Here is a 19,083-nt window from a genome sequence, read left to right on the forward strand (position 1 = left end):
AAATCTTCTTTTTAATTGAATGTCTGATAAGTATCAGGTACTACAGAAAGTGGATGGAGAATGAGTGCATTCACTTAGCACTCCCACAACAGGTACTTTGTTTTAAGTACTTATTATAAATGCTTTGTCAGAATTCTTTTAGGTCCCTAATGTGCCTTACTTGCAAGCCACTGCGCCACTGCACATGCTCTTCCTTCTGCCCAAGTTTTCAACATCTCTTTCTGCGTACCTCCTAATCCCCAGCTCCTGGGTCACAATTTTTATTCATTCTTCGATGCTTAGCTCAGGTACTACCAACTGTCCAAATGTTCTTGAACTCCTTGGCTAACAGGGATTCTTTCCTCTGTGCTCCTGCAGCTTATACATTTCTTTATTATACCCTCTGCAACTCATCTCTATTCTAGGGGCCCGGAATCAGTATTTCTTAAATGCTTCCTGGGCAATTCTACTGTGCAGGTAGGCAGTACTGAACACCTGAGACTTAGATCAAAAAGCATCCCAGAGAGGATTTTCTCAGACACAAACACCTCAGGCTGTAACTATGTTCATCGAGAGATGCCAGATTCTTCCAACATAACCTAGCACTGCTGATTTAATATTAGGGATGATTCCTGATTTTACTATTTACCAATTTAATAAAAATTAAGTACTACCTAATTTTAAAGTCCGTGATTTCAAATAAAACTGAAATTTTCATATTTATTGTCAATTTGTACTTCTTTTGTGAACTGCCTGCTTGTGTAGTGTTTGCCCATACTTCCATTAGGATAAACATCCTTTTCTTATATATTGAGACTATCATCCCTTCCTCATAATATGTATTTTTGCTAGTATCGTGTTTCCTAACATTTTCATGGATGTGACATTAATTTTAATGCAATCAAATTAAAAAACCGTTTCTTTCCTGATATGTTTCCATGTTAGAAAATATTTTCATACACGATTAAAGAGCCACCTATGGGGGGGGAATAAAAAGAGCCACCTATGTTTTATTCTAGTAGTTCCTTGGTTTCACTGTTACATATAATGAAATTATATATTTTTTAAATGATATTAATATAGTCACTCATCAGAAAAGTCACAGTATCTGGCATGCTATCAAACTCATAGTGATGAATTTTAAGTTTTCTAAACTTCTAATTTTCCCTTGAAAGCTTGAGTTTCATTACAGCAAATGCTATCAGATATTTTCCTTCACAGACAGTCTCAGTTGATTTGAGGAAATGTCTGTGCAATACCACCAAATTCTACATTACCAGTTTGTCCATTCTTTCAAGTAAAACAAAAGAAACAAAAAAAAAAAGGAAAAAAAACAGCTATTTCAGCTCACAACTCAAACACCTATACAAGTGCTTTAATCTTCAAGACAACCAACTAACATACTTCAGTCTGCAGTACAATGTACTCCTCATTTTTTTTTCCACACACAACATTGAAAAAAACTCAAGGATCAAGATTTTTAAAAATTAATCATTTTTACTGTTCTCATCGGACACTCTTAAGTGAAAATCCACCTCCCCACCACCCACCCCACGAATACAGGTAAATACTATGACTATGAATACAGTTCAGCACTTAGCACTGCCTTATTGTGGTGATGAGGCACCAGCAATTTTACCCACCACAGCATTTGCATCATCAGAGCAAATGTCAACACAGTGAAAAAGGCAAATGTCTTTTGTCTTAGTACTAAGTAAGTACTTACTTAGTAAATACTAATGGCTTAGTATTATTAGGATAAAAGTTTTAATCTCATGGACCCTCTGAGAAAGTCTTGATGATCCCCAAGGGTCTTTGGTCCATACTCTGAGAACCAATGACCTAGACAGTGAGAAGGAAAACATGCTAAATTTGAAGGCAGTTGATAAAGACTATGAAGGAGACTGTGGATTCTATTCAGTAGGTTCAAAGTTATATACCTATTCGTAAAGTGCAGCATATAGAACACTATGCCACTGTCAAAAAAAAGTTAGTACCAGGCCCTTTTTCTTGAATTCTACTAAAATTTTAGTTGAAAATTCATTTTTTCATCAAGTCACTTGAACATAGGCCAACTATTTGAACTCTACCAAGAGTATTAGACATTCTAAGTTTAATAATCACGCTTTGCTGAATTTCTTTTAAAAGCAAAAGCATTTCTTCTACTTTAAGAGTCTAAGATATCACTGGGAATATATGCTTGGAGGCTTTTAAATATATCAATTCTGGAAGAACTACTTTAATCTGAATAAAATTGTTTAATACTTTGTCTACCTAGAAAACACACACGGCATTAATTTCTTTAAAGGCATTTCAATTTCAACTTACTGCAAACCTAAGAAGGAGGCAAGACTTTCCAACCCCAGAGTCGCCAATCAGAAGTAACTTGAATAAATAATCACTGCAAAAAGAAAAAGAAGATTATATTAATAAAAAGCATACTGCACTGTAAGTTCTACAACAAAAATATAGCCAAGAATAATAGCTCATCCGAGGACTTCTGAAAGGCCCATAAATGGCTTCAGAAGCCAAAACTGCAACCAATAGCAGAAACCCTTTTTATGAATCACTGGACATGACAGAATTATGTAAAGTTAAGATATAAGCAATGCCACCCATGGTCTCTTGAGATCAATGAACTTCTACTTCCAAGGAAGGAATGAAAGAACATATAAGTAATGTGTACTCCTGGAGAGCCCAAGAGACTTACGCTAGATAAATCCAACTCCTCTGCACTATTAGAATACAGGGAGTTAACTTTCCACTGTTTTTGCCAATGAAACATAAATCTTTCTTTCAAATTCCAAGACCAGATCAGTATTTCATAGCAATACTCCAATGAAGGGGCTTTTACAACCCTTTCCTAGCATCTAAGTGGAATTCTCCCCATTAAAAAAAAAAAAAAGGATCATTTAACTTCTGAAAACCTGTATTAAAATATTTTAGACTAGAGATGTGGTAAGATCAAATGCTGTTTATGTCAACACACAACAGGAATGCTTCCTAAGTGTGCTACAAATTATATTATGGTTAAATGAAATTAGTAATCAGTTTTCCAAAAATCAACTTTTCCAATTACCATATTCTTCATTTAATTGATGAGAGTTTCTGATAATTTAAGGTTCACAGCTACTATAAATAATATGAACAGTTGAGCAGTCTTCTCTGCAAAGAGATAATTATTGCTAAAGACTACTTTTGTTCTCTTCCAAACCATCAGCTTTACTACATGACCAGAGAAACGGAAGAGAATGGCAAACAAAATCAAAATTGAATACACATACCTGGAGAGTGCAATTAATAGCATGTTATTTGCATTGGGGCATTTAAAATTACCTACAACTAAAAAAATAACAAAATCACCTACTACTGTAGTAGCTTATCTCTAAATTATTAATTTCCAAATGTTCAAGAGAATTCAGAGATTTGAGACTGCTTAAAAACATTTCTCTATAATTTATGAAACAGAACACAGTAAAAATATTGACAAAAATATGCAAATCTAAAAATAGAGCACACAGGTGAGAATTCTGGTATAGAGAAAGAATAATTTAGCAACCGGTCAGACTTTACACCTATTTTTCCTTCATTCCCCAAGAATTTGGATTTTCAGTCTACAATATAATTTGACTTGAGTGAAAAAACTGTATTATTCTAGTTCAGGAATCTATAGAGTTACAACTGTTAGTAATCACTCTTCCACTTTAGATTTTCTAGCAAACCCTATTCACTGTTCTCAAATCAGAACTTCCTCTAGTTTTTTTCATGTCTAAATATTTAGACACTGAATATTTTCTCCTTGTAAGTAGTCTAGAGTTTATTTTTCCCTACTCTTATGTCTGACATACCTTGTCTATAAACTGAATTATTATTCTGTGTATCCAAAATCTAGCATTGTACTTTTACATAGCACATGCTAACACATTAAAGAACATTTTAATTTTGCATTTTTTTAAAGATTTATTTATTCATAGGAGACAAAGAGAAAGGGACAGGGAGAGACACGGCAGAGGGAGAAGCAGGTTCCGTGTAGGTAGCTCGATGTGGGACTCGATCCCGGGTCACGCCCTGGGCCAAAGGCAGGCATTAAACCGCTGAGCCACCCAGGGATCCCTAATTTTGCATTTTTAATCAGGTCTCTTTCATTGTAAAACACTACTAAAGATGATCTACAGCCAACCTTGATTAACATTTTGGGCAAAAAAACTAGGGGGAAAAAATGGATGGGGCCATGGCATGTCAAAAGGACACAGGAGCCAACCTGAAAGAAAGTTCTCTCGCTGGCCAAAGCAGAATAACTTGAGCCACAAAATAAGCAACCATGAATATGGGGTTATAAGCCAAAGAATAAAATAAAATCCACGAATTCATACTGGTTATCAATTATTAAATAAAAAAGTGGGATAAGAGACTAATCTTCCTTACTTACAAGAGTCCAAATAGTATGTGTTGAAGGAATTCAGAGGTAGAAACTCATCAATAGATCACCACAGTAATAACTGCTACAGGCAAAATCCACTGGTGAATGCTAAAATTTGTGAATGAAACTTCAAGGAGAAACAAGATATTTACATGGCCTCAAAGTATGTCCCACCCCCAAAATATCACTGTGGCAGCTTTAACATATACCCACAGATTCTTTGAATACTCCTCCCTCTAGAGGATGAACTTAATTCCATTTTTGCTGAGTATGGGCTCTTAATAACTGCTAAGAGTATGGAAAGGGAAATACAGTAACTTTACAAAGTAGAAACTTGACAGACACCACCTTAACTGATTAAGGTGAGTATCACCAGGAAAAGATCACGTTGATATCATGTACCTTCTGAGATGACGTGATGAGTAGAGTGCTTCACCTTTACAGTATCTTCCCCCAAAGTCCATAACCCCAGTCCAGTTATGAGAAAACTCATACAAATCCAAATTGAAGGACATTTTGAGAAAATACGTAATAGTACTCTTTGGAAAGTGACAAGATCATGAAAAACAGGACACTCAGAAACTCACAAACTGAAGGAAGCTAACACACAGCACAACTAAATACGACATGGTATCCTGGACTAGATTCTGCAACAGAAAACAAACAGTAACAGAAAAACTCAAGAAATTAGTAATAAAAGTCTATAGTTAATAACACACCAATGTTAATTTCTTAAATGTACCTTGGTATGAAAAATGTTAATATTGGAGGAAGATAGGTAAAGGGTATATAGGAATTCTCTGTACTATTTTTACAACTCTTCTATAAATCTAAATTTATTTCAAAATAAAAAGGTTTTATTTTTTTTTAATTTTTATTTACTTATGATAGGCACACAGTGAGAGAGAGAGAGGCAGAGACACAGGCAGAGGGAGAAGCAGGCTCCGTGCACCGGGAGCCCGACGTGGGATCTCCAGGATTGCGCCCTGGGCCAAAGGCAGGCGCCAAACCGCTGCGCCACCCAGGGATCCCAATAAAAAGGTTTTTTAAAAAAAAAAAAAAAAACACTAAGTATGAAGACATTAGTGAAATGGGTACAAAACCACAATCTTTTTGAAAAGAGTTTTTATTTTTTTTTAATTTTTTTATTTATTTATGATAGTCACAGAGAGAGAGCGAGGCGCAGAGACATAGGCAGAGGGAGAGGGAGAAGCAGGCTCCATGCACCAGGAGCCCGACGTGGGATTCGATCCCGGGTCTCCAGGATCGCGCCCTGGGCCAAAGGCAGGCGCCAAACCGCTGCGCCACCCAGGGATCCCTGAAAAGAGTTTTTAAACCTAAGAGAGACATCGTGTTTCTTCATGTTTTCTCAAGTTAAATCAACACAAATAAAAACTTAATACCTGCTTTTGAGGCACGAGTATTTTTATTTTTTATTTATTTTTTAAAAGATTTTATTTACTTATTCATGAGAGAGAGAGAGAGAGAGAGAGAGAGAGAGAGAGGCAGAGACACAGGCAGAGGAAGAAGCAGGCTCCATGCAGGGAGCCCGACGTGGGACTCGATCCCGGGACCCCAGGATCATGCCCTGGGCTGAAGGCAGCACTAAACCACTGAGCTACCTGGGCTGCCCACAAGTATTTTTATTATCAGAGAAAATTCTTTTGAGCTGCTTGAACTTAATAGCAACGCAAGCAGATATTATTTTAATTTAAAAAAGAGATAATTCAGTGAGAAAGCAAAGAAAGGTAAAACTGACACAGATTAAGGCTAGACGGGTAGATTCAGGGAAATTAACAGCCTTTAACAACTGGATGGTGGGGCATCAAAGATAATAGCAAGTGAAAAATGTTTTGCTATCAGTTTTACCTATAAGTCGATTCGTCGTCTACTTTGGCATTATTGGAGATTCTTTATGTCCAATATTTAAGATCTGAACATAATCTTGATACCTCTACCATCTTTGCATGCAAGCACTAACAGAAAGTTTCCTGTACCTTTTGTGAGAGTATGAAACATTGCACTTTTAAAAAGTCACGAAAATAAACTTTGGTTCAAAATTCTACTTAGGTAAAATGGTTTCCTTCTCATGGAGTTACCAAACTACATACAAAAAATATGTAGTAAGGGATGAATCTGCTTATGTCGGAATCTAAAATGCTACTGGGAATTCTAAACCCTCTAAAAGGACTGTTTATGTGAAACACTCTCATTGTGAAAAGATTATATTTTGTTTAGTATAACCCATTTCACATTGTTTTAAATTTTCACAAACATAAAAAATGTGGGGGAAAATGGACACGTCTAAATTTTAGGATTACAATTGATATTTTCTTTTTTATACTTTTTTTGCAGTCTGCAGCAAGTCCATGATACTCTTAGAGCCAAAAAACAACAAAAAAATGTTGACAAGAGGAATAAGTTTTAATCAGAGGGTTTTTTCAAAGACTTAATATCTTTGCAAGTTTGCCCAGAGTAACTGACATAACACAAATGATTTCTAAGTAGGTAGAGCAGGGAAAGTAAATTTGTTTTTTCATCTGGAACAAATTCACTTGCATGATAGGAATCATGTTATTTTGCCATTTTATAAATGTAACTTGAAAATAGCCTAAAACTAAGCTTACATATAAAATTTAAAACAAAATTATGACTGATATTATGACGTAGTGGCCAAACAGATTTTAATTCACTATTAAACTATATACACTATTAGACTTTGGGGTATGGAATGATTAATTAAAACTTGGGCTACAGTTTAATTGTGTCTGAACCTACTTGGTCTTCTTCACTCATCTTAAGTATGCTCCACAGAAAACAATTCAAAATTGACCATCAGGCTGGAGAAGCGGTAACAACTTTTAGTTCTTGCACATATTTGTACGTTGATTTTTAGAAAGCACATATTACTTTGAGGATTAAACTAAATAAAAAACAAAATAAACCTTCAGCTATGGACAAAAGCAGTCTGTTAGTCAAAATAAACAGTCAAAGAACCAATTATCAAGAATCTGAGAGTACAAGAGTTGTTCCTCCAAATTTAAGGAAATAGCTCAGCAATTTTTTAAAAACTGTCCCCATAATCTACTCCTAATACTACACATTTTTTCTTTCATAATTAGAGACAATTAATTAGTTTTCCAGATTCCATTTTAGCTCTATTTAGAACAGTGTTCCAAAAATTCAAAGCTGGAATTATGAAAATGAAGTTTGGTAGTGCTAAAGGAAGTGCCAAGTCATACATGAGGACAAGAAAGTAGATAGATGGTTCTTACAACCTATAAAACAAGTATTTGCTGAAAATTATTCCAAGGAGGAGGTGTATCATCCACTACCTCTTTTACCTTTCAAAGCCTGCATGGGTTTTACAGCTGGAAAGACCTGTATTTGAATCCAGGCTCCATCGCATACCAGCCGTCAGGTCTTGAGGCAAGGGACTCCCTCACCACAAGCCTCAATTCCCTCATTTGTGGGAGATTCTATTAGCACCCTCTACCACCCAATTAGGCTTCTCGTCAGAATTAGAAATAATGCCTCTAAAACCTGTAGCACAGTATCTGGCACATTACAGGACCACACAACAATAAGTGGCTATTATTATTCCTCCTCCCTCTCCAAACTGCAAGGTAACTTGATGGAAACCTTCAAGAACTGTGACATTACTTTGAAGCTATTTATCCAAAGCTTCTGTTCAGATGATAGGTGACAAAATGTCACAGGAGTTTACCAGAGAATCTCAGGCAAAAGTTTAAAAATTACACAACTAACAGTTATAAGTACTATGATCACACTAGTCACAACTCAGAAAGTCTAGTAACACTTAAAATAGTAACATGGTCTGCAGCAAATGTGCCCTCTCCAGCAAAAGAAAAGCAATTCTCTGCTTCTTTAGCTTTACTCACAAAAAGACATCCATGACTTCTAAGACTCCAAATATTCAACAATAGTCATGAGGATAGAAAAACCAAGAATGGATGCAATAATTAACTTCAAGCCTAAAGCAGCTTTAAATATCAACCCAACACAAGATGTGGAGAAAATCAAAGACCATAATACGTACCTCATAACATGTACTTCATAAAACCTTAACATTTCTAAAAAGACCTAATCATGAATTTTAAAACAAACTGACCACAAAAATGTTAGTCGCCTAATTAACTGGCTCAAAATTTAAATTCCTAGAGTTAACCACACATCTGTTAAATTAGAAACAGCATACTATAACTGTGAAATCACAGGCCCTTGAGTTAAAATTCCAATTCTGCTACTTACTCTGAATGCCCTTAGGCAAGCCATTTAAACTCTTCTCTTCCTCTGTTTCCCCATTTGTATAACGGGACACTGTTTCTTCAGAGGATTGAGGAAATAATGTACATACATAAAATTTCTGGCTGGTGGTGACAACTCAAATTGTTAGTTGTTGACCACATCCCATGACTAGCACACCAAGGGTTCTGGAGAGTCCTCCTCAGTGCTCTGTCACTCTCCAGCTAAGCCAAACATAAGTAAAACTTTCTGTTAATGACAGAAATCACACCTCTTTTCTCTAAATCTTTTGTGCTATTTAGCCATCCTATTCTTTATTTTTTTTTCAACCTATTCTTTAAAAGTATCTATCACAAGATGTAATTTGTGCTAATACTGTGATATTGATTATATTTGAGGATGAGTAAGCACGTGGGAGCAGAGTCCATGTTTCATAATCAAAACAACAAAAACAAAAACCCTTCCAACCCCTAGCATACTCTTTCTTGGTGACAGAGAAAAGGCTGGATTTTTTCTTTACCGAGCTTTTTTCTAAGGTTAAATTAACTCTGTAAGTGTGTGTGTGCGTGCACATGCATGTGTATACACACACATACTATATATGCATTTACAGGAAGATTTTTAAAAATCTGTACTGAAAAAATTGTTAAGGTAAAAAACAGACATAATTGTGTGATTATGTGCAAAAAAAGCTTTAGAATTGAAACTACTTGCCATTTACATATATTCCAACCTTCTTTATTAGAATATACATGTCAAATAACATCTTCATAGTACTGTACAGTTTACCGTTGAGACTCAGAAGTGAGGTGGTACTAACCATATTTTATGGATAAAGAAACAGGCTCAAAATGCATAAATAGCTTGCAGATGTAAGTGGCAGTCTGAACTTAAACCCAGGGTTTATAACTCCAAATGCTATTTTTTTTATCATATGACATCCTTCAATGACATACTTTATATACTCAGATGATAAAAATATCAGTAAGTTAACCTAAAGGAATGAATCAAATCATCTATGAACTAGCACACAGGACCTGACCAAATAAAAAGTGTGATTCACTGCCTAAATTAATTCAGAACATCTGTGTTAGTAGGGAATAAGTTGAGCTTAGCTCAAAAAGCATGGTAAATTTTAGAGCTCAGACTTCATTAGCTTTAGTAAGTGATGAACTCAACTGCTCTTTATGAAAACAAGTATTAGCTACCAATCTACAAATAAAGCACTAAATAATTATCCACAGTGTGCACAAAGTTGCTTCAAATGTCCTTTTGTAAACCTAGCTACTCAACTTATAAGTTTCATCAAATGCTTAAGACTATAATAAACTTGGCTAGGCATTTATCCTATCTACATCCACATGGATTCATTTTTTTTTAAGATTTTATTTATTTATTTATTCATGAGAGACACAGAGAGAATGAGAGACAGACACAGATTCTGAGGTAGTAAAGATACTAGAGATAACCTATTGTTCTTAACGCAAATGCTAATGTTCTGTGAACTTACTAGTATGCCTCATTTCAAGGCTCTTAGAAATGTGTGAGAAATATCAGAAAGGGAGACAGAACAGAGTTAGAAAGACTTCTAACTCTGGGAAATGAACTAGGGGTGGTGGAGGGGGAGGAGGGTGGGGGGTGGGGGTGAATGGGTGACGGGCACTGAGGGGTACACTTGACGGGATGAGCACTGGGTGTTATTCTGTATGTTGGTAAATTGAACACCAATAAAAATTAATTTATAAAAAAAAAAAGGCTCTTAGAAACAATCATATATTAGTAACTTAATGAGAAACAGAAAGGTAGCATTTAAAAAAAAAAGAGAGAACAGGTCATCAAAATAAAATATGCCCAAAGAAATCTCACATTTTAAAACTAATTAGTAGTTCAGGACCAGATTTTAAATTAAACTGTCAGGGGATCCCTGGGTGGCTCAGCGGTTTGGCGCCTGCCTTTGGCCCAGGGCATGATCCTGGAGTCCCGGGGAGTCCCACGTCGGGCTCCCAGCATGGAGCCTGCTTCTCCCTCCTCCTGTGTCTCTGCCTCTCTCTCTCTCTGTCATGAATAAATAAATAAATAAATCTTTTTTAAAAAAATTAATTAATTGAACTGTCATATTCAGGGCAGCCTGGGTGGCCCAGCGGTTTAGCGCCGCCTTCAGCCCAGGGCCTGATCCTGGAGACCCGGGATCGAATCCCACATCGGGCTCCCGGTGCATGGAGCCTGCTTCTCCCTCTGCCTGTGTCTCTGCCTCTCTCTCTCTCTGTGTGTCTCTCATAAATAAATAAATAAAATCTTAAATAAAAATAAACTGTCATATTCAGGTCTTCATGTTTTCAAAGAGTAGTATAGTAGTAAACATTCTTTCTCATTTTCAATCTCAAAATCATTCTTAAACTTAAGGTTCTTTAACTTAAGGTCCATTAATAGGCTCAGAAAATATTAACAGCATACACTTTTATGCAAAATGTTATGAGCATGTATGCACAAGGGGAGCAGGTCCACAGAGTTCATCAAATGTTCCTAGGGGTACATGATCATAATGGGTTAAGAATAATTTCCCTATATACCCAAAGAATACAAGACACTAGTTCAAAGGGATACATGCACCCCTATATTTATAGCAGCATTATTTACAAAAACTAAGGTCCGAAAGCAGCCTAAGTGTCATCGACTGATGAATGGCCAAAGAAGATGTAAAATATATATATTTATATATAATGTAATATTGTTCAGCCATTAAAAAAAAAACATTTGGCATTTGCAACAACATGGATGGAGCTAAAGAGTTAATGCTAAGCAAACTAAGTCAATCAGAGAAAAATACCATATGATTTCATTATATGTGAGATGTAAGAAACAAAGGAAAAAAATAAAAGAGACAAATCAAGAAACAAGTTCTTAATTACAGAAAACTAATGGTTATCAGAGAGGAGGGGAGTGGGGGGATGGATGAAACAGGTGACTGGTATTAAGGAGTAAATTTTTGTGATGAGCACGTGATGATGTGTTGGATTACCATATTGTAGACCTGAAACTAATTACACTGTTAACTAACTGGAGTTAAAATAAAAACTTAAAAAAAAAAAAAAAAAAAGAGTAACTGCCCTCAATCAGGTTATTGGGAAAGATCTATAGGCAGAGTGGAAAAGACAAAGAATAATTCCATTTAAGTACTACTGTTATTCATAAGAAATACATTCAGACAAGTTGAATCCATTGCTGTTCCTGGAAAATTTCAATTACATAATTTATTCAATTTCACTTGTAAAGCTCACTAGTTTGAAGCACAGACTACATAAAATGCCCTGTGTAAAGATCTTATGCCAAGTGGCTAGCACATAGAGTAAGGACTCATTAAATAGTAGCTACTATTAAAAAACGGTGTTTCCAAAGAATGGTCCCCCTTGTGAGCAAAGGCACTTCCATTTGACAGGACCTGTCAGAATTAGGAATCCACAAACAGAAGAGTAAACTATCACAATCTTGGATTTAATAAAACAGAGTGTTCTGACCAACTGACCCAACTAGTCACAAAACTAGCAAGAAAAACTTCATTTCCTAGTTCTCCTTTGTACCCCATTTCTTTAATTACTAAAGTCAGTCAACATACCACCACTTGTTCCCTTGCTCCTCAAGACTACTATTTTTTTTCAAGTATCACCCCACCATTACCCTCTTATATTCTGAAACATTCACAGAGCAGTTCCAAAGAAAAGCCAAGACCTGGGTGTTCTTCCCTAAATTCTATTCTAGACATCAAAGAAGCAATAGCAGCTCCACCTTCTACAGGAAAACAGTGGAATAGTCTGACTACTCCCCTCTCCCTGTAAGATTTAAAAAAAAAAAAAAAAAGCAGGCATTTTTTACTAAAAAACTAGAGTTTTTCTTACTAAAACTCTAAAATTGAATTTACAGTGGTAAGCTGCTGAGCTATATATCTAAAATACCTCATGCACTGGCATCCTACACTCATTTTGGTTTATTTTCATCTTAAAAACCCAAGTATTTTTTAGCAAATCTTAAAAAAAAATCTCAAAAACTTTAAAAAAGTATTTTACTTGACCTTAAATATTTTCATGTTAAAGAAAAAGTAGATAATATTAGCAAAAAGAATCTATTCTTAATTATCAAAAACAAAACTATCACAACTGCAAATAGTAAAACTATCATAAATGTATAGTCAGAAGTTGCCAAGAAAACACACATACACAAAATATTGCAAATAGGATATGAACCTAACAGAATGTTAGTACAAAAAAAAAAAAAGAATGTTAGTACCAAAATTACTAAGATTGCTTCTAGAATAAAAAAAAACTGAAATATCCAAGAAATAAAATTACTTATAAAGCAAAATTCTCCTTAAAAGAGAGTTGTCAAGAGAACATTTGATTCTGAATTCTGAAGCTCTTCCATCTTCAACATTATTTTTTAAACTTTAAAAATTTTATTTGGAGTATGTCAGAAACAGTCAACAATTCTCATTTTACCTTAATCATGAAAAAAAATTTGTAATGCAAAATTTCCGTTATCTTCCAATGATCTTATAAAATCGTCTATTCACACAAAACTCTTAAGATTCATTCTGTGGAGATCGTATACAGCTCCTAGAAACTTACACTACCTAAAGAATTACATATGCTGCTTCTCTACAGACATTAAGAAATCATATTGTGAATGGTGAGAATACTGCTAATGAAAAAAGTTGTAAATAAAAATTATATGAAAGCCAATTAGGACATACTCATTAATGAAATTATGCTGACAGATAAAAAACTGATTAAGTTGCTTTTACATTCAAACTCTTATGTTAAAAGACAGATTAATTCGAAACAATGGCGGCAAAAAAAAAAAAAAAAAAGTCAAATGTTCCTAGAGTCTGCTATGACAGAAGAGCAAAGTTTAAGAGACTGATTAAATCTTGAGCTATGATCTTAAACATCACTCCAGAGCCATATTAAAAAATAAAAACAAGGCACTTACTATAAAATTTTTCTGCATTAAAGAACTACAGTTGATCCAAGCAGACTACTATAGACCCTCCTATTGTAAACTGGTATATTCATGTAGGTACACATACTTTATTAACACATTCCTTATAGATGAAGTAGCCAAAATGATTTTCTTGACACTAAAAAAATCCACTAAAAGCTAATGGATTAGAAAAAATGTTTCTGGTATGAGAATAATGTTAAGCATTTCTTAGCCAGTGTGCTGAAATAATCACTGCCTGCTTCAATACCTAGCTCATAAAATCAAAATCTGTCTTCAGATCTCCAGAAAAAAAAAGCTCTGATCTTTTCCATCTACCTTTTCCACTATTCAGATCCACTTCCAGTTGCTTTTTCTTTTTGTTTGTACTTGAAATTCAAACAAGTCATTACCCTTAATTTCTGCCATAAAGGGTTTCATCCAGGGTTGTCATTTCTCCTGTATTAGCCACATAACACAGAAAGTAATCAAAGGGACAGCTTAAAATTTAATCTTTGACTGATATATTTCTTATTCTCCTCACTCCCAAACCAAGCTTACAATTTAAAGATCATAAAGTAAAAGCATTCAATAAAAAAGCTACCAAGAAGTAACCCTATGTTGACCAATAAATCTAAAATCCTGTTCCTTCTTAGAGAACCAAACCTCTTCTTTTGTCAAGAACCCACTTTCATTTCCAAAGTCAGCAGCACCCATGAAGCAGATTTTAAATGTTTCTAAAAGGAATAAACTAGTAGATGATAAACCAAAACCAAAGAACATTTAGACTGCACTTTTAAACACTACCTAGTACACTACTCTTTCCCATCAACATATAATGTGTATGCTATATAATACACATGTATTATAATGAATAATATGCCTAACATATATGTAGCTATAAATGCTAGGTATTAAGACATCATGGAATCATGAAAGGCACTCACCCACTAAAAGTTTTAATTTAAGAAAAAAATAGAAGGTTTTAAAGTTTAGAACAAGGTATTAAAAGTAAATGGACTTGTATTCAGTAATAAAACTAAGAATTTCTTTCCTTCTTTCTTCTATTTTCCACTAATTACTTTTTGATGGTAACAAACTTAATTAAAGAAAAAAAAAAAACCTGCTGAAGTCACGTTATTAAAAATCTGCCTGCTGGTTGCCCTTGTGACCTCCTCTAATAAAATACCCATCACCTCCTCTCACTAGTGCTTTTCCAAAGGTTTTTCCAAACTCCTATGTTACTAGTCTAGAATAGAAATACAGTAGACCTGATACTGGCATATACTTGGTGGCAAAAAAGTATAATTTCTGGGTTTGATTCTGCTAACGTCATTAATTTAATGGATGTTTGGCATGGTATTTACTGAAGAATTACTATCACTGCCATTTATTAATCATTCTTCCTTCTTCCCCCTTGAAAAATCCTCCTCACTCCCTAGTGCTTCTCTAAATCTGTTAATAATTCCCTTAGGATTCTCTTTTCTATAAAATTTTCCTGGAACCAACTAGCCAACCACAATCCTTCACCCTCCTTTGAAATCTTGTTGCTCCTATCCATCCTGTACATTTGGAACAAACTAGATCTACTGGTATTTGACATATATAACGGTTTTCTATACTCCATTATAAACTCCTTGAGGGTAAGGATTGTATTCCTAAATCCCAGCACTATTACGATGCCATACATGTAATGACATAACACCAGCTAGAGTCCTCTTATGTTTTCTTTTACATGCACTTAAATCTCACAACTACCCTGATACGAATAATGACTCCTATTATCCTATTTTACAAAAGAGGAAACAAATTCAGAGGCTAACGTGTCATGGTTCTGTCCAACTAATCGTAAAGATCTACTTATGCTACTTTACATACTTAGCAAATATAAGAAACTCCCTGAACAGAGGAGGTTTACAAGTCTCTGTAAAGTGGTAGATCCATGTACTTTATTGTTGCCAGGAAAACCACCAGATTAGGTACCTCAAGTTCCATTCTCCCTAACTATGCGAAACCAACTTTGTCCTCGGAGCCCTTGTTAAAGAAATTAAAAACTGCCGCCGTGGCCAAATGTGGCACCATGAGAACACCACCCTCAACTTCTGTAAGAACATAAAATTTTAGTGAAATACCACGGCTTCTGTTTAGTGCAAAAGGGGACATTTCTGCTTCAAACCACTGTTATTACAAAACTTGGAAGTCAGAATGCATTTTGCAAGAGCCATGTGACACACACATGACAGTCAGCTAAACTGATGGGTGGACCTTTAGGGGAAATGTTTAGCAGTAACTGACCAAAGCTGCAAATACATTCACAGCTTTTAAAATATCAATTTTTTCCTTTAAAAAAAAAAATTCCTCCCCCCCCCCCAAAGCCTTCTGACGCTGAAGGGGAATACCAATTAAATGTCTGCCAATTATTCATTAATTTATATAGGTAAACCCAAGGAGGAATTTAAAGGGCCATGAAGGAGAGCCCAACGAAGTCTTCCCAAGGAAGGTGAACACCAGTTCCCAGGAAAGGTGCCAGGTGTGTCACATATGCTGCGGGGACTTCTTGAGTGAGCAAGAAAAAGAAATGCATTAACTTTTCATGACACGTCATGGAACCTCACTCCCTATCTTCGAGTATTCAAGCAGGTAATCCAAAACCTACGGATTACATAGAGAGCCCCTTCGTTCTCTCTTTCAATTTGACAGCAGTCTTCCTTTAATCTGATAGTATGAGAGAGAAAAAAAAAAAAAAACGTTCCTACGTCTTAGTTCTTTATTCTTTTCCTCGACCTTACACAAGACCAAATGACTTCAGTGCCCTCTAAAAAAAAAAAAAAAGAAAAGAAAAGAAGAAAAAGAAAAAAAAAAGAAATCTCACAAATGCTTAGGTTTGTAGGGAGGCAATGGGCCCCGTCGTGACTTCTTGGAAAAAAACAAAAACAAAAAAAACTCCAGGAAATAACCTAAACCCCCCCTCCACTAAAAATTTAAAATCTCTGCTCCCCATCTACTCATTTTCCCCCTCCATCCCACGCAGTCCTGAAAAGCATCCGTGTTACCTGCAACCTGGCCAGGGCGGGGTGAAAGGACGGAGCCAACGAGCTCAAGATTTGCAAGTGGGGCTGGCTGCCCACCGCGACGGCTGACAGCTCGGCGGGCGCGGGCGCCGGCCCTGACAGGGCCCTCTAGGGCAGCCCTCCCACCCTAAAAACAAGTCTTCCTTCCAAAGTCACTGCCTCGGCGTGAAGCTACCCCTTCCCACCGCCCCACCCCCCCTCCGAAGACTGTTCCTCCGCCCTGGCCCGGCATTCAAGGCCTCCAACCTGCCCGGGCGCCCCCCCCCCGTCGGCCCCCCCGGCGCCCCCCCCCCCCGGGCCGATCCCTCTTCCGTCAGACAATGGGCCCCGGCTCCCGGCATCTCCGGCCCTACCACCCTCCGCCCGCCCTGGCCGAGGCCCCCACCTCTGCCTCAGCCCTCCTCGCCTCCCCCCCACTTAGGCTTTTCCGGGCTGGCCCCACGGCCCCAGCCGACCGGTGCTCTCCTGCACTCACTATTCGGGATTCATGCTGGACATGTCACTGCAGCCGCCGCCGCCGCCACCGCCGCCCTTGCTGCCGCAGCCGCCGCCCCGACTCTCGACGCCACGGGTAATCGAGGGACAGGAACGAGAACGGGCTGTTCCGGGAGAGCAAACGTCTTCCCCTGCTCCGTCCCCTTAGAACACAATCAGCAGCCGCCGCCACTCAGCGATCGCTTCCACCCAAAATGGCCGCCGGCGAACCAGGAAATAGGAAAGCCTTAGACCGAGGGGTCTTTACCCGGCCCGGAGGGCGGCCGCACCGCGCGGCACGCCGGGAAAGAGAGTTCCAACGCGGCGGCGGGCGCCGAAGGCCTACGGGGCGGCGCGGCCGCCGCGACTCAACTTCCCGCCAAGCCCCGCGCCTCCCGCGCAGGCGCACTCGAGAGCTTGTCGCCCGCCCCATGCCCCACTCGCTCACCTCCCCCCCCCCGTCTTGCCCCTCCCTGCTCCCCGCCCCGCTGACTCGCTGGCTTCGGACTTCGCTCGGACTCCCCCTAGCGGATTGGCTAAGCCCGAGCGGCCCCGGTGATGTCATCAGTGAGACGTGGCAGCTGGGCGCGTCGGCGCCCCAAGGGGGGAGGGGGAGGGGAGGGGAGGGACGGAGGGCGGCGCCGGCCGCGGACTGAGGATGGGGCGGGGGCTGCGGGGGCTGCGGGGGGAGGGGTGCAGCGGTGATCGCGGGGCGCTCGAGGGCGGGGGCGCGGGGAGAATGCGGGCTGCGGATCGCGCCTGGCCAGCGCTTTGCTGAGAGCTCGAGCTCCCAGCTGGTCCCAGGACGGAGGAGGAATTGAGGGGCCCCTCCTGGGAATCTCGGGGGTCCGGAGAGCGCGGAGCTCGGTGGTCTTCCCCTGCCGGCCGGCCCCGCTGGGTCAGGTCCCCGTGCAGGGCCACCGGTCCCGCGCTGGCCGCGCACGTCGCGGTCTCCTTTGCTGCATTGCCTCCCCGCTCCCGGTGCAGCCCGCGTGCAGCCCGGCTCCGACCACCCGGCCGGGAGACGACGGGAGCCTCGGCCTCCTCTCTGCCCCCGCCGCTGGCCGACGCAGCCGGATTGATCTCCCCGAAACCGCGCTGCATCCCGAGCCCACCCCCGTTTTGCAGGGGCTGCGCCTCTCCGCGGCCGCGGTGCAGCCCAGAGTCGGCCCGAAATTCAGGGTCTTCCCGCCCTGGTCCCAGGCTTCAAGCCGAACTGTAATTTTAGCTACTCTGTGCGGAGCTGCTCTGCAAGATTGAAGAGTGATAAGCGAGGGAAGGTGCAACTAACGCCTCGCGGCACGGTGCCTAGAGACTCCGGGAACCGCATTCGCAACATTTCTGAGACCCGATTGATAGTCGTAACTCTTCTTTTAATCAGCTCAGGAATTTAAACCTCCAGTAAACTTTAACACATTATCTTGGGTTGTCTAACTGCAGAGGGCATAGTGTAATAGGTTGTCCAAAGTTTATCTTCCAACTTGCGCTAAGAACCAAGAAAATTGCCTCCTCTGCGAGCGGTTCAACAAAAGCACTTTAAATTCTCATGACACCATAATCTAGAAAGAAGGGAGCGGTGATTCCCCACTTTACTAAACGATGTGCTCCTTAACCCCCAAATTCTGCCCTGCGCCTTAGCTGACAACCTCATCCAACAGGGCACTAGAGTCCCTTGGCATCCTGTCGGGGTCTTCTCACACCAAGAGAAGCACCCTGAATGGATCGATGATGAAAGAAAAGAAGAAAATAAAGAGAGAAAGAAAAAGAAAGAAAGAAAGAAAGAAAGAAAGAAAGAAAGAAAGAAAGAAAGAAAGAAGAAAGAAGAAAGAAAAAAGGAAAAGAAAAAGAAAAAAGAAAAGAAAATGTTTATTCCTCTGGAAAAGAAAATGTTTACTCTTCTGG

General features: G+C 38.8%; 1 protein-coding gene across 1 annotated transcript in view; it reads right to left on the minus strand.

Annotated features, from left to right (window-relative positions):
- RAB1A (RAB1A, member RAS oncogene family) overlaps window positions 1-17,417 on the minus strand; it is a 27,688-nt gene extending 10,271 nt beyond the window's left edge. Inside the window, exons 1-2 of the mRNA XM_055327937.1 lie at window positions 17,183-17,417; window positions 2,308-2,380 (exon numbers count right to left, since the gene is read on the minus strand). Of these exons, the coding sequence (XP_055183912.1) occupies window positions 2,308-2,380; window positions 17,183-17,205 (96 nt within the window). The 5' untranslated portion in view covers window positions 17,206-17,417. The remainder of the gene's footprint in view (window positions 1-2,307; window positions 2,381-17,182) is intronic.
- Window positions 17,418-19,083: the final 1,666 nt, after the last annotated feature.

This window comes from Nyctereutes procyonoides, unplaced genomic scaffold (genome assembly GCF_905146905.1).
Source record: "Nyctereutes procyonoides isolate TBG_1078 unplaced genomic scaffold, NYPRO_anot_genome, whole genome shotgun sequence".
Taxonomy (NCBI): domain Eukaryota; kingdom Metazoa; phylum Chordata; class Mammalia; order Carnivora; family Canidae; genus Nyctereutes; species Nyctereutes procyonoides.